Consider the following 24,092-nt stretch of genomic DNA (forward strand, 5'->3'; position numbering starts at 1 on the left):
TTTACATATCATATCACAGAAACATCATGAAAACTAAAATACAAGTTCAAAAATAAATGTATTTTTTGATATACAAATATATATATGCTACAAAATCTTCTAATGTCGCAAGAAAAATATCTAATATTTATGTTCACATGTACAAGAAGCTTTGGTATTAAATATAGTTATCCGGAGCTGGTTTTGTTGGTGTAGATGGATCAAGGGCCATGGTCTGGCAAATCCAGCCAGCAAAATCGATCTTTTCAGTTTCAGAATTCTTCACAAAGGGATGGTGCTGGAAAAGACATAAAGATAAGCAAAGCGTTCTGTGGGCTTAAAAGCCTGAAATGATGTGTCTGACATATTTATTTAGTTAGCAGAACTTACTATTAGTGTTTTTAGGTCAGCCCTTTCAGCAGGATTTTTCTTTAAACTGCAATCAATAAGTATGCTTTAAGAATTTGACATTCATTTATGACATGCAAAATGTTTTTAAAAAATTCCTCTTTAATGCATACAATCAGCAAAAAAAATATACTACAGTGAAACTTCGATAAGTCGAAGTTGCAGGGAATGCGAAAAAAATTCGAGTTATTGAAAATTTGGTTTATTGAATACGAATATACATATGTATATATATATATATATATATATATATATATACAGTAAACTCCCGATTATCCGCGGATTAGGGTGGCACGGTAAACGCGGATAAGCGAAAACCGCGGATAATCCGAACAATGGGTAAAAAACATTACTACTGTATACATAGCTAAAAAATATGAATAAAACTCAAACATACATTTAAGTTATAGCTAAAAACATTGCTACATTGCATCTACTAACATTAAATGTAAAAAAAAGATACGCATTTAAAGCTAAAAATGAACAGTAACACAATCATAAGTTTAAAAAATATTTAATGACCGTTAAAAAAAATGATAAAATAAAATGTGAAAAGACCCGCGGATAAGCCGAGCCGCGGATAATCCGACCGCCGATAATCGGGTGTTTACTGTATATATATATATATGAATATATATATATATATATATATATATATATATATATATATATATAGAATAAAATCAAACGCAACCACTAACACTCATAACATTTATAATATGAACAAAAAAATGATAGAATAACCTATCAAAGATAATATTGTCACCTTAAAGCAACAGTAGGATATTTTACTGCTATTCCTGGGATTAAATGTCTTACTTTACTGTTGCTCTGAGACGAGACTATATACTTGACATAATTAATGTACAGTATTGCGCCATAAATTCATGAATTTGTATAGGTTGGAAAACAAATTTATAATTTTATTCAAAACAATTTTTACTTACCCGGGAAAAAATATTTAAAAAAAAAAAACAGAAAATCTGTTCTCAAACATTGCTTTGAGCAGAAATTTGTTCTTTCGTTAAATAGTCATTGGATAATTTTAAAGTATCCAAGAGGGATTGTGGAACATTCGGACGGGATTCTATAAAAACGTTCAATACATCTGATGCTTTTCTTGATTTTTTTTTTGACTTTTAAAAAATATTGAAAACTTCGAGGAACATCAAAATTCATTGCAATTCTCAAAATTATTCCATGACCCTTTCTCTTCCTCCACCTTTTCACCAAAAGTGGAATTATTTCATGATCCCAAATATATGGATATTTCCCTGTCATTTTTTCCATCCCATTTTCGGGGTGCACTAATAAAAATCAAAGCTTTGGTCTTCCCCATGAGCAGGTTTTTCTTTTCTACAGATGGAAATGAAGTAAACAATAATTTAAAAGGAAAATGAAAAAAAAAAAAACATTGCCATGTTAAGTGCAAATAATCGGTTTCAGACATTTATTTGATCCACTTTGGCTAGACGCCTTTTGATGCAATGCAATGGCACTGATTTCTTTCCTTTTGTTCCGACTTTGTGGGGAGCAAGAAATTAAAAAAAACACATGATTTCGACTTATTGAGTTACATTAGCAAGGAAACTTTGACGACAGTCATGAAATAAAATTCCACTTATTGAATATTTCGACTCAATGAAATTCGGCTTATCGGAAATAAATAACATTAATTCTCCATTCAGTTAGATGGGAATAAATATTTACTTCGGCTTATCGAAGTTTTCGGCTCATCGAAGTTCGAGTTACCCAAGTTTCACTGTATATATCGCCCGAGAGCAACAGTAAGACATCTAATCCCAGAAATAGCACTAAGATATCTTACTGTTGCTCTGATGCGATGATATATCCAGTCGAATCTCCTTAATATGAAAATTGCTTCACGTAAAATATGTTTGGTCCGGTGATTTAGAAATCATTCAATAATTGACCACATAATATGAAATCCAGTTGACACAAAATAAATTTCATAGTCTCGTGAATTTTTCATTAAGGAGGTTCGACTGTAAAAATGTTTTTCTGAAAACATTCAATTTTGTCTTTAATTACCGCCCCCAAGCCAAGGCTAAGGCAGAACTACATGCAGTTTACCGACAGCCCTGTTATCCCATCCAGAGACTGCAGTTACGTCCTTGTTTGCACTTATCAGTCTGGAATAGGGAACAACCAAGCTGGAGGCAAATGTCATCTAATTGAAGCTGATGTCATCTCATTCAGCTTCAATGAGATGACATTTGCCACCCCGCTTGAATGTTATTCCCTACTCCACACTGATAAGTTCATAACAAGGATGAAACTGCAGTCTCTGGACGGGATAATCAGGCTGTCAGTACAGTAAAACCTGTGAAGTTGACCACCCTTGTAAGTTCACCATCTGTCTAAGTTAACCTTTTTTTTAGTCATGGAATTAGCCCTTATCATATAAATCAACCTTTGTTAGTTGACCACTAAAGTAGTACACCGCAAGTGGTCAACTTCAGAGCCGTGTCCAAGGGGAGGGTTTTAGGGGTTAAACCCCTCCCATTGAAAAAAAAAATCAATGAATCATTAAACGAGTTTCCAAAACGTATTTTAAGTTTTAATTAATTTTAGAGTTAAACTCTGATACAGTATTCACCCTCTTTAATTCCTCTTTCTTTTTCCCCAACTTTAACAATTAATATTTTCCTCAATTGTAGGATTCCCAAGCACCTTCGCATCTAAGTGCTTGAAAACATGGAATGGTTGGAGAGTCCGGGAATGCTGTAAGAATGCAGGGGAAAATTATTTAAAAGAATATTAGACAATGACGTAGCCCCCCCCCCAAAAAAAAAAAACTTAGGGGCAGGGAAAATGGTTACTTTGCTTACTGTTTTTCTATGGTACGCCTTTAGTGTTGGATGAATTAGTCGTTTCACACAGTAGAAAAATGTTTCTTTGCGAAACAGCATTTTTTTAAAAATGAAACTTCTATTTTCATTCAATTCCTGTTCAATGTTATTTGATGGAAAAACAAAAGGAAAAAAAGAAGGAAAATGAGGTGGCATAAAAGAAATATGTGTGCTTTTAGAAAATGTTCAACTGTACAAATAAGATTTCATTTAAAAAAAAAAAAAAAAAACGCAAAACGTATTAAAAAAAAAAAAAAGCTTAGTTATCGAACTAAAATGAACTATTCAATACGCGTAGTTAGTTTTCCTTTGACAACGTAAGTTACAAAGGGAAAAGGTTTCAACCCCTCCCTTTATGAAATCCTGGACACGGGCCTGGTCAACTTACACAGCTTTCACTGTATATTGTATTAAATTGTGTATCGAATCCTAAAAAAACTTCTAGGGTTTTTTTTTTTTTTTTTTGGCTTCTAAAAACAGGAAAACTTTACTAAATTACATGGATATTACGTGCGGGGGGGGGGGGGGGGAACAGTTCTATAGAAATAGATGTATCAACTGTTGCACAAAGCACCCTACATGGACTCCAGATCTTTGTTTCACTGCATCACATGTTTACGGAAAACATGAACTTCCATGTATTGCAATTAAATTTTGTTCATTTACAGAAATAATACTTAGATAATAATTTTTGCTTCCCCAATAAATCTCATAATATGTCATCATACTTCATTGCCCAAAATGAATTTCACTCTTCTAAAAAAATTCAGTATTATCATGCCTTACGGAAAAAAAAAATTCCTAACTATATCTTTGATTGTACCCCCAGATGTTAGACTTAAAAAGTTTCCAAAATGTTAGAAAAGAATATTTTTCAATGTAATCATGAAAAACAATGTATCTATTAAACTGTCTTCAAGACAGGAACCAAACCTAGATAAAATTTAAAACCGTTTGCGGACTCAAATAATTTCTTTTAAATTTTCTGCAAAAAAAAAAAAAAAACTGTTCTTCTCCCACATCTTATAATGCAGCCAAATGGTAAAAATCTAAAGTTGAAAGCAAGTCAAGTAACATTATGCAAACAGCATGCAGTACTTTTCCAGTATTATTAATTTGAGGCATCTCAGAATTGACGATCAACATATGCCACAGAAAATTTAATACAAATTTCATTATCCTGGAACTAACAGGACCTTGGTAATTATTCCATGTGAACCGGATTACAGCTTATCCAATAAATTATTAAGTGATTGTTAACTCATGGGTCCGAATGAGTATTTCATGTCAAGCAATTTCGCAGACGAGGTTTCACTATAACACAGAAATTTGTTTAGAAGAGTCAAAATTGTCTATGAACTTCATATAATTTCTGAAAACGGCATTCACCTATATTATCTGGCTCAGACGAGTATGCATTTTTATGCAAATTATCTGCAGTTGAAAATGCTTTTTCTGCAGACATACTACTTTGGTGATATTCCGTAATATTGAACAATGAACTTCCTCTATATATTTGCTTTGAAATTCTTTCTTTACTTCCAAAGACAAGGTTTCTCGTTTGCTGGATTTTGAATAAAACTATTTAATTCAATTACTTTTATACTGTTTGTGTAGCTATTTTACTTTTTTTTTTTTTTAAATCTTAAAACTAACAAAAAATAAACAGCATTTTGATTCCTTTACAAATTTGTACATTGTTGATGTGTAACGTTTCATAATAGGACTGTCCAACAGAAAAAGTTCAAACTTCGGACTGATTGAGCACTTTGCTATGAATGTTTTTTTTTTTTTTTTTGATATTGAACATCCTCAACATCAAACAAGAAATTTTGAAGGTAGATCTAGAAGTATTTGGCAGCAAATAAAATGATGTTAACGACAGGTAAATGGACAAAGCCCTGTTAAACGCAATAAATTGTACACTGGTGTCCAAAAGTTAAGCATAATTCATAAAATGCGAGAAAAATCTGTAAATTTTCGTAAAATTATATAAAGTTACTTATGGAGATATTCATTGGTTGAAGAAGAAACAATACGTTTATGCAAAATAGTATAGTCGATGGTGTCATGCGCGAATTAGGTGCGCGTTTTGGAATGTGGATAAAACAGCTCGCACGCTTTAGAGAGTTCAGGCGCGTTTCATGCAATTGCTGTACCAAGAAACATTGGATCTGGTGAAACAGAACTAATAATGGCACAAAGGCGCCAATCGGACATGTTTGCGAAAGGAAGAATCGTTGGAATGCTAGAATCTGGACGATCACAAACTGAAGTGTCTCGTATTCTTAATGTGCCTCAGTGTGTAATCTCGAGACTGTGGCAGAGGTTTTCAAATACAGGAGATGTTACCCGCCTACCAGTACCAGGTCGACCAAGAGTCACAACCGCAAGCCAAGATCGTTTTCTGGCAATTTCTGCACGGCACCATAGGGACAGCTGTGCCAGAGAACTGGGTTCGGAGCTCAGTGCCGTCACAGGAATAACAATTTCGAGACAAACTGTTTACAGGAGACTCAATCATGTCGGTCTGTATGCCAGAAGACCAGCAGTTTGCATTCCTCTCACATCAGCGCATAAACGCGCTCGTTTAAACTGGAGCTTGCAACATCGGCATTGAAGTCTGAGACAGTGGGCTAATGTGATGTTCAGCGATAAGTCCCGCTTTACTCTACAGAGTGATTCTCGTCAGCTAACAATCTGGAAAGAAAGGGGGACTCGTTTCCAACCGCAAAACATAAGAGAAAGACATCACTTTGCGTCAGCAGGAGTAATGGTGTGGGCGAGCATTATGTTGGATGGCCCCACTGGCATCCATATTTTTGAGACAAGCTCAGTCACTGGTCAAAGATACAGAGACGAGATTCTTGAGCCTTATGTTCGCTTGTTTCGAGGTGCTGTTGGTCCCGAGTTCATATTCATGGACGATAACGCGCCATGTCACCGAACAGCTGTGGTCGATGACTTCCTCGAATCAGAAAATATCCAGCGAATGACGTGGCCTGCGAACTCCCCTGATCTGAACCCTATCGAGCATGTCTGCGATATGCTCGGGGAAACAACTTGCAGCCCGTACGCCTCCGCCAAGCTCCGCTCCGGAGCTGAAAAGAGCTCTCCAGCATGCTTGGAACTGTTTAAGCTCACAACTCATCCACCACCTCATAGAAAGTATGAGTAATCGTTGTGCAGCGTGCCTGGCAGTCAGAGGTGGCCATACAAACTATTGAACTTCAGCATCATCTTTTAAAGAAAAATTTTTGTGCAAAGAGTAAACTCCCGATATGCCTAATTTTCATTTAAACTATTTTTTGGGATGATAAAAGTAAATATTACCGTTTTTTTGAGTAGTTTCCTTATTTTGTAACCGTGTTGCACTCGCATATCACGTTTCCCCCTATTTCGATGCATATTTCTCACATTACTCACATAAATAACAATTATGCTTAACTTTTGTACACCAGTGTATATCAGGGTGGCGACAGGATTGGCGAAAAAAAGTTCCCTGACTTTTCCCTGATTTCCCTGATTAAGTTCACTGAATTTCCCTGATTTACATTTTACCATGGATAATGGTTTTCATCCTTTACCCTACCTGAAAACCATTGCATATTAAATAAAATGCAGTGTTTAAAACATTTTAAGCTCTTAATTAAAAAAATATATATTGAAAATAAGCTTCTTTTTTTAGTAAAAATAGTATATTAAATTATCTACGAAGAAATATTATACGAAATCTAAAACAAATACTTTACTTCCAGTAACCTGTTAACATAAGAATTCTAAGAAATTGTTAAAACCACTCTTAAAGACACATCTAATCATGATAAAACTGAAAAAGTTTATTTGGAAATAATTTTGAACTGAATTTTCAAGCAGCATAATTGTTGCTGCCAGAATAACAAGTAATTGTGAAAGTATAGAAGTAATGAATTACTTAGTATTATTTTACTTAAGTAAATAATGGACATATTTATGTAAAACAAATTGGAACCTTTAAACAACCAGTCATATTGAGCTATTCTCTAATCAAGAACTTAGGTTTTAATGAAAGAATACAACATTTTAATCATTAAAAAATAGTAAAAATATTTACTTATATACACAACTCAATTTCAAATGATCTAATTATTAGTCAAAAAATCTTTTGTAACAAACAACATTGAAAATGTAAAAAAAAAAACAATAATTAATTTTAAAGTTTATAGTATATAACTTGGTTTAAAAATAAAAGAATATTAAAGTCGAAAAAAAACCCCCTTCATATAATCTAAAGCGACAGCGAATAATAAGATGGTTAAAAAAAAAAGTTGATTTTCATTTAACATTCAATTTTAGGAATTAAATCGAAACTGCTAAGTAAAATACCTTTTAAGCTCTTAGCAGTATCAATTTTAAAAAAAAGATTTTTTCTTGAAATCATGATTACAGTACGCTGGCTACTTCAAGACAATGAGTAAAGGCGATGGAGCTAAGTCTTTACTGGCAGCTTCCTCTTTGCTTGTAGGGTTGTTTATTTTACGTAGCATGGAACGCCTGGCAGAAAAATTCAAACTACGTAAAATAATTAACTTTACTGACACAGAAGCTTAGGAAGTTCATCCTGTGGTTAATAACTTAAGATTCAATACTTTCACCTTAAGGAAAAAAAAATGCACAAACATGTGTCAGTGTATAATCGCACCTCACTAATTTTATTTTTTTAACAAATAATTGGCGGAAAATGAATAGGAAAAAAGGGTATTTAATTTTGCAAAGCAAAAAAAATTTTTTTTTCTTCATTTGATCAATTTTCCCTGAATTTTTATTATTTTTTCGAAATTCCCTGATTTTTCCCTGATCAATAAAGTTTCCTGATTTTTCCCTGATCTCCCTGATCTGTCGCCACCTTGTATATGTTGAAGAAAACCACAGCAGTTTTTTTTCCCAGTTCTGTTTAAATCAATCTTATATGATTAGTTGAATGATAAGTACATAGTACTTTATATATATATATATATATATATATATATATATATATATATATATATATATATATATTAATAGAGAAATAAAAAATACTTTTTAAGATCTATTTTTTTTTCTCTATTTATAAAAAATATCAGGGGTGTCCACCCTCTTAACAGCAAGGGGACCCTAAATATCGCGAAGACCCCCCAATGAGAAAAATGCCCCTCAAAACAACGTCCCTAAAAATTTCAATGTCGCAGTCTGCGCCATGACCCCCCCTCTAGGTGGACACCCCTGAAAATACTATACAAAAATTGTTATGTTACATACTTTAAGATTCTATTAATTAACTATTATTGTGAAGTTACAAGGTATTAAAAACACTCACCATCTGTCAACAAGGTCTTTGAATTCAGTCGAAAATACTCCCTCCGGTACAGTAGGTGGAGGCTATGTTAAAAAAAAAAAAACAAGATTATGTGAGAAAATAATGAATACATTGCGAGATAAAATTTGTTCAGTGTACATTTAAATAGAACATATGGAATAATTTACTAACCTCATTCACAATGTAATCAAGCAACTCAAATATGGATAAAATCATAGGACTATCTCCAGTAGCTATATTAAGGTTACCTGTAAAAAAAATATAGTTTTATCTCCAGTTGCTATATTAAGGTTACCTGTAAAAAAATATAGTTTTAAATTTAAAAATATAAAAGTGCTAAATGCAAAGTTAGACCATGACAAATTCCATTCTGAAAGAAGAAGAGGAAAAAAAAGATTAGGTATAGGGGGAGATGGTGCATGTTGGTTCGCATTATGAAAACAACATCTATAACAATTTTTATGATAAATATTATCCAATATTATAAATAACTTATGTTCTGTGTTTAGCATGAAAATAATTAAGTTGAAAGATCAACATAACATATTAAAATGTTAAATTGACCAACTTCTACTTTTACACTGTTTATAAAACCCCTCTAATGCAGACACAAACGGGACATTTTTTTTTTTTGTCCACAATAGAGGGATGTCCGCAGGACAGGGGTTTAATAATGTTACTTGCCTTGGAATCGGGGAATTAAAAATTATCCGCGTAGGAGGGGTGTTCTGTTAGGAGTTGTTTTACTGTACCATAATCATCTACATTTTCTCAAGAATCAGCACAACTTGGATCTTCATCAATTTCACTGTTGCTAATCTTTACTAATAATAAAGCAGAAAGTCTCTCTGTCCGGAGGATGTCTGGATGTCTGGATGTCTGTAGGATGTGTGTAGGATGTCCGTAGGATGTCTGTGACGCGCATAGCGCTTAAACCGTTCGGCCGATTTTCATGAAATTTGGCACAAAGTTAGTATGTAGCATGGGGTTGTGCACCTCGAAGCGATTTTTTGAAAATTCGTTGTGTTCTTTTTTTATTCCAATTTTAAGAAAAAAACTATCATAAATTACGAAATTATCATAACGTGGAACCGTAACATGGGCACAAGCCAATTGGCGAGATACGAAATTATCATAACGTGGAACTGTAACATGGGTACAAGCCAGTTGGCGAGAAAATTCACCATACATTATTTGTAAATAAACAAGCGAACCAAAAGACCTTTAATTTTTCTATTACGGGCGAAGCCGTGCGGGTGCCACTAGTAATATAATATTTCTTTTCTAATGGGGTGGTTTCCTTCAGTCAAAAGTACTACTTTTAGTCACTGAAATTGATATAATAAGCAAAAAAATAAGATGGAGAGAGAAAAAGCTTTCATTTCCCCTAACGCTTAATTTTTAATTAATTTTTTAAATGTCTGATTTTGATAATAAGCGTGGTCTTTATGACATCACAAATGACGTACTTCCGTGCATCTATCTACGGCATTTCCACATTATGATAATCAAGAAGCAAATTAAACATTGCGCTCTGCACTCGCTATCAACCATATTGTTGCCATTACATGCGAGTAACAATGCGAATTACATTGCCCTTTGGCATCAGTAAATGGCATTTCATCATTTGTGAATTGATCGGCAGAAGCGTAAACAATGAAAGTGCACCAATTAAAATATTTTTTTTTAATATTAAACTTAGTCAAATTATTTAAAAAATGGTCAGATCCTATGTTTTTAAGCATGCGCTCCCAGAAAAAAATACTTCTAAAATTTCAGAAATTACAGTCGAGTCCCGACTTACGCGGGGGATGCGTTCCAAGACCCTTCACGTAAGTCGAAATTTCACGTTGTGGAAAAGGGTATGTGTAAAAACTTTTATAAACATGCCCATATAATTAAAGACTCTTGTAAACACTACCTCAAACTGTTGAAAACCATTTCTTAACTATGCATCACTTTTTCTCACATAAAAAACTGAATTTTTATTTATATTTAAAAAAAAACACATTTTATTCAACATAAAAAACTGCTACGATGCATAAAATCAATGATCAATGGGAAAGAAAGACGTAAAATAAACCACTACAGTACGTACATTATGTAGTAAGAAAAACAAATGCACTATAGTTGTACTGTAAACTGTACAATAGATCCAGTAATGATATTTAACTAAAAAAGGCACAGATGGTGACTATTTATGCTGCATGATCAAACTGTTAATTCTTATATAATTTTAAATGCGCAATACTGTTGCCTCACCAGTTCTTTCATAACGTTTCCAATCCTCCTGGTTTCTTAAATTCACAATACAAGAGCAGCTTCCATTTTCATCATTTTTGCATTTTGCTTAAAAACTACTCGGTGAACTTTTACGGATTTCCTTTTTCTTGCTTTTTAATTGCAGATATGGAAAATTCACTGATACCTAATTGCCGTGCTACCTTCGAAGCATTTTATAATTGTTCAAGCACATAATCTTTAGTTTTTCTTTAACTGTCAGAAACTTTCTCTTTTTCATTCTATCTCCAAACTTTAAATGAAACAGCATTCTTAGGTGTCATTATATTTCATTAACTTCCCCATATAGAATGAAAAAAATAAATGGAAAATAAGGAGTAGTTATTTGTATAAGCGATGTTTAGACTAGTATGTGGTGTGGGAACTTCCACTCTCAGTGATGTTAAAGGGATGAAGATCCATTAACGAAAAAAAGTGTTTAGTAACTAATAACAAAGCCCATACTTGAGCACCACTATTCTCTTCGGAAATTTTTCGTGTTGCGGGTGGAGAATTCGCGTTGGGTCTGAAATTCTTTACTGGGGAGAAAATCACGTTATAGCCATTTCGCGTAAGTTGGATCGCATTGTAGCGGGAGTCGACTGTACCCCATTCTTCAGAAAGTTTTCGTTTTTTGTGGGTTTTCTAAAAGTGGACCAATGTACACCACATTCTTGGTCTGAAGAAATGCTGTCATATTTTTTTTTCTCCAGGACAAAAAATAAAGAAACTACAAACAATTATAAACTAAAAAAACTTACTTTGGAAGAGGAGTTCAATTCTATTACTCTAATCTTCATTAAAACCATGTTTAAAAAAAGACATAAAAATTACTCAGCACTAAAAAATAGCAATAAAGTTCATTTTCGAAATAAAACTTGTTCAATATTAGTGTACCATGTAATTTTGTTATAGGATTTGTAGGACTATAGGTGCTATTTGTTGGTTATAAATTGAAAAAAAAAATAATATCATTAAAATTACTGAGACGAATCCAACATGCCCCGTGGTTCAACGAGCCCCATCTCCCCCTAAATGTTTTCATGTTTACTGCATGACATCTTAGATGTATTCACAAGAACAGCAGAAATAGAGCCAAAAGCTTTATAGCAAATTGATTCACTTTATAGCAATTTCTTCTAAAGATAAAAATAAAAAATTCAAAACATGCAAAATCACTCTAAATCAGTATAGCAGTATGTCTGTTAAATCACAGATTTAACAGAGTGGGTGATATTACTCCTTCTTAGCAATCCATAATCAGACAAATTAGACAAAAAAGAGAAAACTTATTATCTGTCAAATGATGCATCATCAAATGTTTTGCATTATAAAAATATAATGTGTTGCAAAATAAGCAACTTTTTAGTGTTATTCTTATTGGGCATGATATTTTGAAGTCTAAATAAACTATATCATGGACTCAATAACAAAAAAAGATTCGCTTTTTTTTTTCAATTATATATATATATATTTTTTTTTTTTTTTGAATGATTTTAATGTATCTTAAAATGTGTAGTCAAAAGAAGTAAAATTTACTAAAAGCATCAAGTAAATATATGCTTTGAAATTAATGCAAAAGCATTCAACTTCATTTGTTAGAAATACCTAGTCTCATAATTTTTTAAACAGGTTTCATTTACATTGGAATCTTTGAAAAATAAATTTTAGTTAGTAGCTAAAAATGTGAATAAATAATTGAACTCTTCCTTTCTTTAACGGTGGGGAAAAAGTGGCTGTTTTTTTTTTTTCTGAGTATAACTTGGATTTAACAATTTCCTCAATTTAATGATACATTTCACTGGTCCGGATTTGACTATTAAGTGTCCATGCTCCTTGTTTTAACGATATCTTTAATTCAACGATAACTTTTTCCAGTCCCTTGACAATCGTTAAATGGAGGTTATACTGTAGTTAAAAAGTATATAAAAAAACTCCAAATCTATGTAAGGTAAGAATCTTTTCAAACTAGAAGCATTTTAAAGTCTAATCAATTGTGAAATACATTTCTGATGGAGAACTTTTTTTTTTTTTTTCAACTTACCATTGATTCCTCATTATTTTCTATAACGGTTAAAATATAAAACTGCCTTTATGAATTGGCTCTGAAAACTCTGCTTTATCATTTTACGCATTAATCATTTTATATGTTAATGCAATTTAGAAAAAAAAAAGATTAGATTTAAATTTAAATTGTTGCAACGTTTCAAAATTGAATAATACAGATTTTAAATTAAAAAATAAAATAAAAGACATTCAGAACTGTTTCTGGGTGTTTTAGTCTTTCATTCTAATTTCCTCACAACAGACATTTTCCTGACGTATTTGTCTTTTTCATTTAAAACTATGTTTTTGCAACAAAAGCTAAGTAATCTTACCTCAATTTATCATTAATTTAAATTTAGATTTTTATTTGTCACTATTAAAACATATTTCGCTACTAAAAAACTCCTCAACATAATTGTTTCTTTTCTGTTTCCTAAAGACATTTCATTTAAACATCATGGTAATAAAATACAAACTTCTTGTGATTGATGCTTAAAATATCTTTGAGCTTTTGAATAATCTAGAGCAGTGATTCTCAACCAGTGGCCCGCGTGCTGTTTTTATGTGATCTGTGAACAGCTGGTGAAAATTAATCAAAATCATTTTTATAGTTGTAATTAAATTTATGTAGGAAAACTTAGGGCTATTCCATTGTCCTGTGCTGGACAAAAAGTCGCTTGAATATTCCATTAACATTTTTTCATATCTCTTAATATTTTAATTAAATAGGGGTAAGCAAATTTTTTAGTCTTTACATTTGATACAAAGATAGTCCTGACACAATTATATTTTGATTAAACAGTTTTGTTACCTTAATTTTAATTTACTTGCATGCAGGACATGCAAAGTCAACCTCTTGTAACTTGTTGATGAATTAGTTAATATTTTTGCTCTATTAATGTCAAAATAAATTCTAGATTTTGAGAGCAAAGGTTCCAATGAAAAGGAAACATATCTCATTTGTAGAGCAACAATAGTTTAAACCCATTGAAAAAATTATTTATTGGGCCATTCCACAAAAACGTAGTCATTTCGCTCCGCACCTGACGTGGATCATATATTTCATTCTCAAGTAATTATTTTAAAAAGTAATGACGATATCTTTTGCTTAAGGAATCACACATTCGTTTGTAATTTGTTAGGCAATAAAATTTTTATCTTTACCCTTCTAATTTTTTTTTTTTTTTTTTATTGATGAAATATATGAGGCGACACGTACGGGACAAAATTACCATTTTCCGTGGAATGGCCCCTTTTGTGTTCATCTCATTTCAACCTATACAGTTGCTGTGAAAATAATATTTCTATCAAATGTGGTCTGCTTTGGATTCAGAGGTCCTCATTAGTGAAAAGGTGGAGAACCTCTAATCTAGAGATATATATAACATCAATTACACATTAAACATTTCAATAATATTTTTTAATGCAACACTCATTTTTATTTAAAAAAATATATATTACTTGGTCTGTTTTTTGAACCGGGCGACTGGCATGTGCAGTCCTGTTCATTTGTGTATTTGGAACCAAATACAGAAGTCAATTCTTTGCTATCTGGTGGTGGTATGGGATAGCGACCAATAGCCATTTCAACCAGAGATAGCCCCAAACTCCATATATCTGATTGGACTGTGTAATGGGTTCCTTGTAAACGTTCTGGCTGTAGATAATAATAATAATATCAATGTATTAGTCAGCACATATTCCTTAGAAAATGCAGAAAAGATTATATGTGTAAAAAAATCATACATAAATACATACATAAAATAAAACTATGAAATGTATATACACATTCTGGTTCTGTTTGACACATATTTAGCCTTTCAAATGTTGTCTTAAGCTTGACACCACAATTCACTTGACCACTTTTTAGCTTTTTAAGTTAAAAGCCTGATAAATGATTTGTTACTTTATTAATGTGGCACTCACAATAAAAATCAGCAAATGCTTAACTAAGCTTCATTCATACTTAAAATACACAGCCAGCTCAGTTATTCCATCCGAGGACTGCAGTTTCGTGCTTTTTAGCACTCATCAGCCCGGAATAGGAATCACATGAGCTGGTGGCGAAAATCCACTTAAGGGAGCCAAGAGAGCCAAACAAACTGGTAGCTAATGTAGAATTAGCACCCCAGATGAGTGACCGCAGCAATGGTGCGGCTCAACTCAAAGATTGATGGCAAGGCATGGTATTTTGTAGTAAGTTACCGCCCTAAGCCAGGGCTAAAGCAGAAATACTTAAAATACACCACCAGCTCAGTTATTCCATCCGAGGTATTTTGTAGTAAGTTACACTTACTACAAAATACCATGCCTTGCCATCAATCTTTGAGTTGAACCGCACCATTGCTGCGGTCACTCATCTGGGGTGCTAATTCTACATTAGCTACCAGTTTGTTTGGCTCTCTTGGCTCCCTTAAGCGGGTTTTCGCCACCAGCGCATGTGATTCCTATTCCGGGCTGATGAGTGCTAAAAAGGGCAAAACTGCAGTCCTCGGATGGAATAACTGAGCTGGTGGTGTATTTTAAGTATTTCTGCTTTAGCCCTGGCTTAGGGCTGTAACTTACTACAAAATAAGCTTCATTCAGTTCTACAAATGTAGATTGTCTATAATATGGGGAAAATCTTATGAACAATTTACTGCCAAGATAGTAATTTTTTTTTCATTATATATATATATATATATATATATATATATATATATATATATATATATATATATATATATATATAACATTTTATTTTTCCATCAACACAAATACATTAACTCTCAATTAACTCAATAATGTTAATTACTTGCCACTCATTTATACTCAAAATGAAGTTATCATTTGAGATTTAAGAAACCGTTAAGTGCAAGTCTTTCAAAAAGAATATGCCAGAAAATCAACAATTATTATGCTTTTAAAATTTTAGATGAATAGTACTAATATACAGCTGCAAACTACCTTTGAAAAACTTTTTTTTAAATGTTTGTGCAAAATCTCATACATCTAGTCATCCATATTAACTAGCATTGAATTTATAACTGAAAGTAGTAAAACTTAAAAGAAAAAAAAAAGTTTAATTTGAAATATTTGCTTTAAATACATACTTTTTCTGTAACGGGGAAAGTGTTGTACCCTAAGCCACTGCTAATTTCTAAGAATCTATTTTTAACAGTCATGTTTTTCCAATCTCTAATAGAAACCTTCACTAAATGGTGCCATAATGGCACTAAATGGTGCCATAGTAAAAATCAGCATTAAATGAGTAAAATTGACGATTTTGTGAGAGAAAGAAGATTTCATGATTCCAAAGTAAATATTCTCTTCATGTTTTATTTCATTTTCTGTCTTTGTATTTGTAAAACTAATCAACTGAATTTTATTTTGTTGTAAAAGAGAAGTATTCTCGGGACAGCCAAACAAATAGGGAAGTTTTCGATTTTTCAATTTTATTTTTATATGATAGAGTAACATGTATGAACATCATAGGTGAAAAAAATTTTGCGATACGATAAGTAGTTTTTTTTAAATTAATTTTTAAAGTTCAAGCGCTTGTGACGTCAAATGGCACAGGAAGTGACGTCATGCGCTCTTCCGCCGCTAGAGAAGCCGAAGGACGTGCAGTTGGCTTCGAAGATGAAACGTAAAAGGCTTATCTCCTCGCATTTAACTCCTCGCGTTTCTGGAACATTAAACCTCTCATCCTCTCGGAAATATTCAAATACCATCATTGATGTTACTTGACAAAGATTATTAGATTGTGCTTTAACGAATCCGGCCTCCATAGTGTGTTCAAAAGGATTATTGAATTTCTAAAAAATAAAAATATCAGCACGCTCAAAATGTCCGTAGCGAAAACAAGGGATCTTCGGCGGAAGGCTGCCCATTAGTGCCCTGTGACGTAAGCTCGTGACGTTTCAGAAGAGCGCACTTTTGTGCGTGGATTTAAAAAAATTAATTAAAAATCAATCAAAATTCAGCGATGGTGAATTTTTTTTTAGTTTTGAGGGTCAATTAACAATATCAATAGTCAAAATATGAACAGTTAATAGGTTGCAACTTCCCTATTGTGCTTTAGGACACGTTCCAAGGTACAACATATGCATGGTTCTTAATAATAAAGATATGTTTAAGAACATGGAACAATGTTCCAACCTTACATAGTCTTTTAAACACATTCCATGTTAGAAATTAATTCATAATTCATTATTAAATATTCATGATTTAATTCACTACCATGAAAAAAATATTTTGTTTGTTTTCTGGTGCAAAACTGTTTCAAGTATAAGGTCGTTTCCTGAATCATGAAGACTTCTCCATAGTACATCAGGATGTGTCCCAAGGTACAATAATGTTGTACCATGGGACAGCTTGGAACTTATACTTTAACAAGAAGTTCTGTCTAGAAATAGACGAGCCTACTTTCCCGTATACCCATACTACTTTCTAGTATCTGGTCAATATTCTCAAAAATAGCTAAAATCGCAAATGTTTTCAAGCATATTTTAAAAATACTTTAAGCTGATTTCTAGGAATAAAATATTCCTCACTCATTAAAAAAAAAAAAATAAATAAAATAAAATAATAATAATAATAAATAAAAATAAAATAGCAGCAACTTTTAAACAAAGCAGCTAATACACTTTTTTCCTTTAAAAAAATCTTTAACAGCTTTCAAAACGAAAAAATAATAATTAAAATTAATAAGCTCATTAAAATAAATACATCACATCAAAAAAAAAAAAAATTCATTTCTTTTTCCCCTGTTGCCAAAAACAAGTTTTTAAATGAATTAATGCACTTACCAAAATAAATAAAAACAATAAAATGTCAACTTAAAGAAATAATTTTCATTGTCAAAAAAAAAAAAATCGTCTGCTCATATCTTTATGTAGAAACATAAATGACTTCGAGTTTATTCACCTAAAACTGAATACCTAAATTAAAACTTTAGCGTAAAAATAAAAACAAGTCAAATCAACAATAATTATTTCACAGTCAAAACCATAGCTGCGGAGTTGGAGTCAATCTTATTTTGGGGTAAAGGAGTCGGAGTCGAATATCTATGAATCGGAGTTAGTCATTTGTCCTCCGTGTATAAATTTTTGTCAAAGCTACGAAGTCAGAGTCGAAATCGGGAAGTCGGAGACCGATTAATTATCGGGCACAGGAGTCGGAGTCGGAGTCAAGTGCCCCTAAATTCTCGGAGTCGAAGTCTGGAGTTTGGCGTCAAGAGCTATTTCCAAAACAATTTGTTTGAAGTAAATCCGCCTTCAAATACGGAATCTACATTGATTTTCAGTTTCCCCATAGGCGCTAATGTTAAGGGATTTGAACTGTTCAAAATTGAACGGAAAATTGTTCAAATCAAAAAGATATTTTATATACAAGTTATTCATCAAACGCTTTTTCCTACAAAGTTTGTTTGAAGCAAATGCCTCACAGTTCGGAATTGCCTTGAATTTCTCCGTAGGCGCTAATGTTAAGTTTTTTTGAACGGTTCAAAATTGAACAAAAAATAGTTCAAATCAAAAAGTGAAATATGGGAATGAGGTGTCCTCGCCGAGATCTTTCGAACAAAAAAAAGTTTTTTCGGATCGGACTATTCATTCAAAAGTTATTAGGAGGGGGGGGGGGACAGACAGACATTTTCCCCCATCTCAATACCCTACTTTCCAATTTTTAATTTTTCAATATTTATTTAATTATTTTATATATTTTTGACTTTTTTTTGTTTTTCGCGATATTTTTAAGATGCATTAAGCCTTCTTTCATGCTTTTTTCTTCTTTCTCTGACTTTTACTGGGAAAGTAGGCTAAAAATGGCAGGCAACATTTTATTTTCTTCTAATTATTCTGAAAAAAAAAAAATATTGCATAGAAGTATGTTGAGGTATTTTAATTTGATTCAAATAATTGACATTAAAAATTAAAATATGAAAAGTGTCCCAAGGTACAACACTCTTCCCTATATATAAAATTTCATAATTCATATAAATTTCAAAATTGGCAGAAAAATATTCAAGATATCACCTTCAAACTACATAAATATCATATTATGAAAAATATTACTATCATGCAGGCTAAGAAAAAAATTAATGAAGGCAATTTATTAAGAATTTAAATTTGCAAAAAGTCTTATTAGGAACCATTTTCAACACAATGTTGTAAGTACATAAAAAAAGAATCTTACAGCCATGTATGATCTTGTTCCTACAAACGAATTAGCCATGGAATCAATGAGTTGCCCACTAACTCCAAAATCACATATTTTTATTTCACCTCTGGAGTTCACTAAAATGTTTGATGGTTTGACATCTGGAAAATAAATGATATGTTTGACAAATATAGGTACAATATTTTCACTCCTTGTTCATATAGATTAGTTGATTTATAATTATAATCATTTCCAATTGAAAAGTTATAGGAAATATAACAACGCTTTCATATTAAAAGGAGTCTTAAAATGTAGCTACATTTCCTTAAAATAAAATCTTGAATAACTAAAATTAAAATGTATTTGGTTTTTAAATTTACATAGTTTTCAAAATTGAATAGTTTTAGGCAAGAAACATATCTCTACTAATAATAAAGCTGAAAGTCTCTCTGTCTGGATCTCTGTCCAGATCTCTATGCGCCTAAACCCTTCGGCTGATTTTCACGAAATTTGGCACAGAATTAGCTTGCAGCATAGGGGTGTGCACCTCAAAGCGATTTTTTAAAAACTCGATTTTATTCTTTTTCTATTCCAATTTCAAAAACATTTTATCCTGAAAATTATCATAATGTGGAAGAGTAACTTACCAAATTATCATAACGTGGAACCGTAACGTAGGCGAGCAAATGAACGTAGCCATATTGGCAAGAAGTTCATCATCCATTATTTGTAAATATACAGGCCAACCAAATGACCTTTTAATTTTCTACTACGGGCAAAGCAGTGCGGGTATCACAAGTATTTAATAAAAAGATAAAGAGGGAAAATAACTAGTTATAGGAGTGATTAACGATTTTAAAAAATCGTTAATCACTCCTATAACAAGTTATTTTCCTATAACTAGTTAATTCGAATTGAGGTTGAACTTTGCTGTGGTAAACCTAGTTCATAGAAAAAACTAATTCTCGTGGTTTTAGAGCTAAAGCAACATTTACTTATCGCCCGTACAACTTCATTATCAACGTATGGGCGCCCATATGCAAAATTCTAAGGGGGGGGGGGAGGAGCTCAGAAATTTTCCCAATGGTTTTGCAGAACATTTACCCCATGGAAACCGATTTCAGTACAGATTAGAGATATTAAAATTTGACATTTTTAATAACTTATTCATTGATGGATAGAAAAGCTTTTTTTTTTACATTTTTGCTAATAAAAAAGCATTAAAAGCAAGGAAGTTCTCATCTCAAGGGGGGCGGGGGCTTTAGCCTCCCCTTTCCCCCCTATATGGGCGCCCTTGTATCACTATCAGCGACAATTTTTTTCTCCCTAAAACCAGTTTTCGGTGGGCGTTGCCATGACAGCAAGCCGTATTCTACGGAACCCGTCAACGTGATGAGAAGATAGATATTTTATGTCCATCCAGTTGGAAGTCGCATTTCATTGGTCTCCACAAGATAAGCATACTCTCTCTATCGGGTATGATGCAATACTAATTAAAAATAAGGCATGCCATACACAGTGCGGTTCTTTTATTATATTTTACGCTGTTCATTCTTTGCAAAACAAGTAAAAAATAGCTCATCCAAATACTTTTTTACCATCCAGAAGCAAATGAAATATGATCTCAGCCAAACCACTTGACCACGTGATTTCTAATATAAAATATTGATTTGGAAAATATTACGTAAGAATCGGTCTGTCCCCTCCCCTCCCCAAGTAAGGTTAAGTAGAGATTTTTCCAACCCACCCCCGGGACCCTTACGTAATTAATGAATGGCCCCTAATGGAATTCGAACAATGTAGTGTCAATGAAACCTGGACTGAATATTTATTTCACTGAAATGGAAATTTTGTTGTATTGGTATTCGTTGTAACGAGATTTCACTGTATAAGCATAGCGGTGTGAGCCATGTTAAATGTTTTATATACTCTATACTTTTGAAAATAAATACAGTGAAGCACCGTTTATACGTTTCTGTTTTATACATTTTTATCAATTATACGTTTTTAAAATTGGTCCCTGCAGAGTCTAATACACATTAACATATACCTATTATACGTTTTTTCATTTGTACGCTTTTTTCATACAGTCCCTTCAAAAACGTATAAACGGTGCTTCACTTTATAAGTAAAGTAAACTAAAATGAGTTGATATTTTAACAACAAACAAAATAATAATATTAATTTAATAGACTTTATGTGAATTGATGTAACAATGAACTAGGAATTTCCTTCATATTAACTTCAAACAAAGTATACAACAAATCAATAAAAATAGAGAAGAAAGAAATACCTCTGTGCATGATTTGATGTTTCTCACGTAGATAACTTAAACCCTTCAAAACCTAGATAAGAGATTTACGTTTAATTCTTACAGCACTTGCAAATGAGTTGTAAATTACTATATTTTAAATGTATAATTTCAATACTTACAGCAATAGTTACTTTGCCTAAAATTTTCTCAGGAATTCTTCCAGCTTTCTTTAAGACTAAATCAAGAGATCCACCATCCTATTCAAACAGAGAATGAAAGTATTAAAAGCAATTCAAATCAAACTAGCGAAAAGATTATAAAATAAAAAAGAAAAATTGCTTGATTTTGAAATACATCTCAAAACTTTCTGGCGTGGTGGTCACAAAAAAGGACACCAATTAAAAATTTTTATTTTCTTTAAAACCACAAAATTGCTGCAGAGCTAATATTATATTATTTTTCATTATTATAAATGGCAGCATTACAAAAATGGCTTTTTCTGATGCCTCAATTTTATGTTCAAATCTCAACTTTTGAACCCAAATGATGGGAATTTTTGTAAAATTAAATGTTTTAAATTTGCTCTGAAACAGTCGATTTTTTTCTTCATTTTCCCAAAGGTGTTTAATTACATTACTGTAAAAGATTTAAATTCATTTTTGAATGAATTAACGCTATTTTTTCCTTTCATAGGTGGGCAGTGTCAACAAATGAGGACACCATCCACTGCCAAAAAAATTTTTTAATTGTAAAATCAATGTCTTGATCAGAGATTCCCAAACTGAGGTCTGCGGACTCCAGGGGGTCCGCAAGTCCATGCTAGGGAGTCCGCAGTGCTATCCAACTAAACATTAAACACAACTGAAATTGAAAGACGAGTAACGATATTTTGATTCAAAAATAAAGCTCATTTATGTGGAATAAAAAAGTTCTTGCTTAAGTACATGCAGGATGCATCAGACCCCCCCCCCCCCCCCCCCCCGAACTCTCGGAAGTAAACACACTACACATTACCATATATACTCGCGTAATTAGTCTATTTCACGAAAAATGTCAACCCCCATTTTTAGGAGAAAAATCGGAAAAAAAAATCAAAAACCCGCGTATAAGTCAAGCCCCTACTTTCAGAAACTAGTATGTTGTGGCCATTACGAAACTTTCTTCTATATTTTTCCTTTTTCTGATCCCTCCCCATGCTTGACGAGGAAGCAATATGCCTAACAAAAACGAAATTACACATGCAAAAACTTGACGACCATCCCAATGTCTGAATTATTGCAAAAGTAAAGCAAAGAGCGAAAATTGAAAGTTACTTTAAAAGCCTTACTTGAATTAATTACAAATATTTCATTTATTAACAAACATAAGATGGCAACAGTTAAAAATTTTAATTCATTGAGATAATATTTCCGATCATTTCCATACAATTAAAATCACGAGAAATACGCAGACGACAATCTATTACGATTTATCTTTCTTATTGTTGCATTAATAAAGCTATTTTTATTCGCAAAAAAAAAAAAAAAATCAACACCTCTTGGAGCGATTAGAGTCAAAATTGAACCAAAGCCTGTTTACGTATGGATTCACATATATTCCAAATTTCAACCAGAACGTAGCATTACTTCTTGAGATAGGGCACTCACAATGGAAAAAAAGAACGGGCGATTGCGCTACCCCCTTTTTAGCTGTTGACACCAAAATAAAATCAGCTCTTATACCCACTAAGGGCTACTTGTCAAAAAATTTTTGTTTGATTCCGTTCGTTATTTCTTGAGATACAGCAGTCACAATTCACGACAAAAAACGTTCTATAACTCAACCCCCGTTTGAGCTATTGACACCAAAATTGAATCAGCACCTGCTCCAGTTAGGGGCAACATATGGACCGAATTTTGTTTGATTCCGCCAGTTACTTCCTGAGGAATAGCAATCACGCATAACTCAAAAAACGTCCCATTGCTCCACCCCCCTTGGAGGAATTCGCGCCAAAAACCAATGGGCACAAGTTCACATAGGGTCACATATGTGTACCAAATTTCGTTCAATTTCATGCGATAGTTTTTGCTGTAGAGCGGCCACAAAAAACTGGTCACACACAGACGTGACACACACACACACACACATACATACACACACACATACATACATACACACATACATACACACACACACACAGACAGACAGACATTTTCCAAAAATAGTCAAAATGGACTCAGCACACCTCAAAACGTTCGAATCCGTCAAAATTCGAAATTCGAAAATTTGCACGAATCCAATACTTTCTTCTATATATTAGATATAGAAGAAAGTAAAAAACAGGAACATTTTTAAGGATCATCATCGGGAAGACCTTGTTTTGTTCACTAACTTTAAAAGTTCATTTTTATTAGTAAACTTGTTTTAGAAATTTGGCGATAATTTTATTCCTAATTGAGTTTCAAATAGAATTTTACTTCAATGACTCAAAATAGTAATGTAAGAAATGAAAATCAGACAAGAGCTCTGAAATATATACAGAACAATGAATAAATAAATTTGAAGCTAAAAAAGTGTAAAAATATTTTGAAAAATAAAAGAAAGTTTAACTGTGTCAAATCTTTTTTTTTTTTTTTGTGCGGGGCGGGGGGTCCGCGAAGTTTGTCATTTTTCTGGAGGGGCTCTGCGGAGGTCTGAAGTTTGGGGACCTCTGGTCTAGATGATCAATTACACCCACTCATAGCGTTTTCCCCTAAAGCTTCAAAGATTTTACGCCGGAAAGGGTGAAACTCATACA

At 32.6% G+C, this 24,092-nt stretch overlaps 1 protein-coding gene across 1 annotated transcript in view; it reads right to left on the reverse strand.

Moving 5' to 3' along the window:
* Window positions 1-39: 39 nt before the first annotated feature.
* Window positions 40-24,092, reverse strand: part of LOC129224730 (dual specificity mitogen-activated protein kinase kinase 1-like) — a 34,251-nt gene continuing 10,198 nt past the window's right edge. Inside the window, exons 4-11 of the mRNA XM_054859279.1 lie at window positions 21,496-21,573; window positions 21,356-21,407; window positions 19,099-19,223; window positions 14,383-14,578; window positions 8,767-8,843; window positions 8,596-8,657; window positions 370-415; window positions 40-277 (exon numbers count right to left, since the gene is read on the reverse strand). Coding sequence (XP_054715254.1) covers window positions 158-277; window positions 370-415; window positions 8,596-8,657; window positions 8,767-8,843; window positions 14,383-14,578; window positions 19,099-19,223; window positions 21,356-21,407; window positions 21,496-21,573 — 756 coding nt within the window. The 3' untranslated portion in view covers window positions 40-157. The remainder of the gene's footprint in view (window positions 278-369; window positions 416-8,595; window positions 8,658-8,766; window positions 8,844-14,382; window positions 14,579-19,098; window positions 19,224-21,355; window positions 21,408-21,495; window positions 21,574-24,092) is intronic.

This window comes from Uloborus diversus, chromosome 6 (genome assembly GCF_026930045.1).
Source record: "Uloborus diversus isolate 005 chromosome 6, Udiv.v.3.1, whole genome shotgun sequence".
NCBI lineage: Eukaryota > Metazoa > Arthropoda > Arachnida > Araneae > Uloboridae > Uloborus > Uloborus diversus.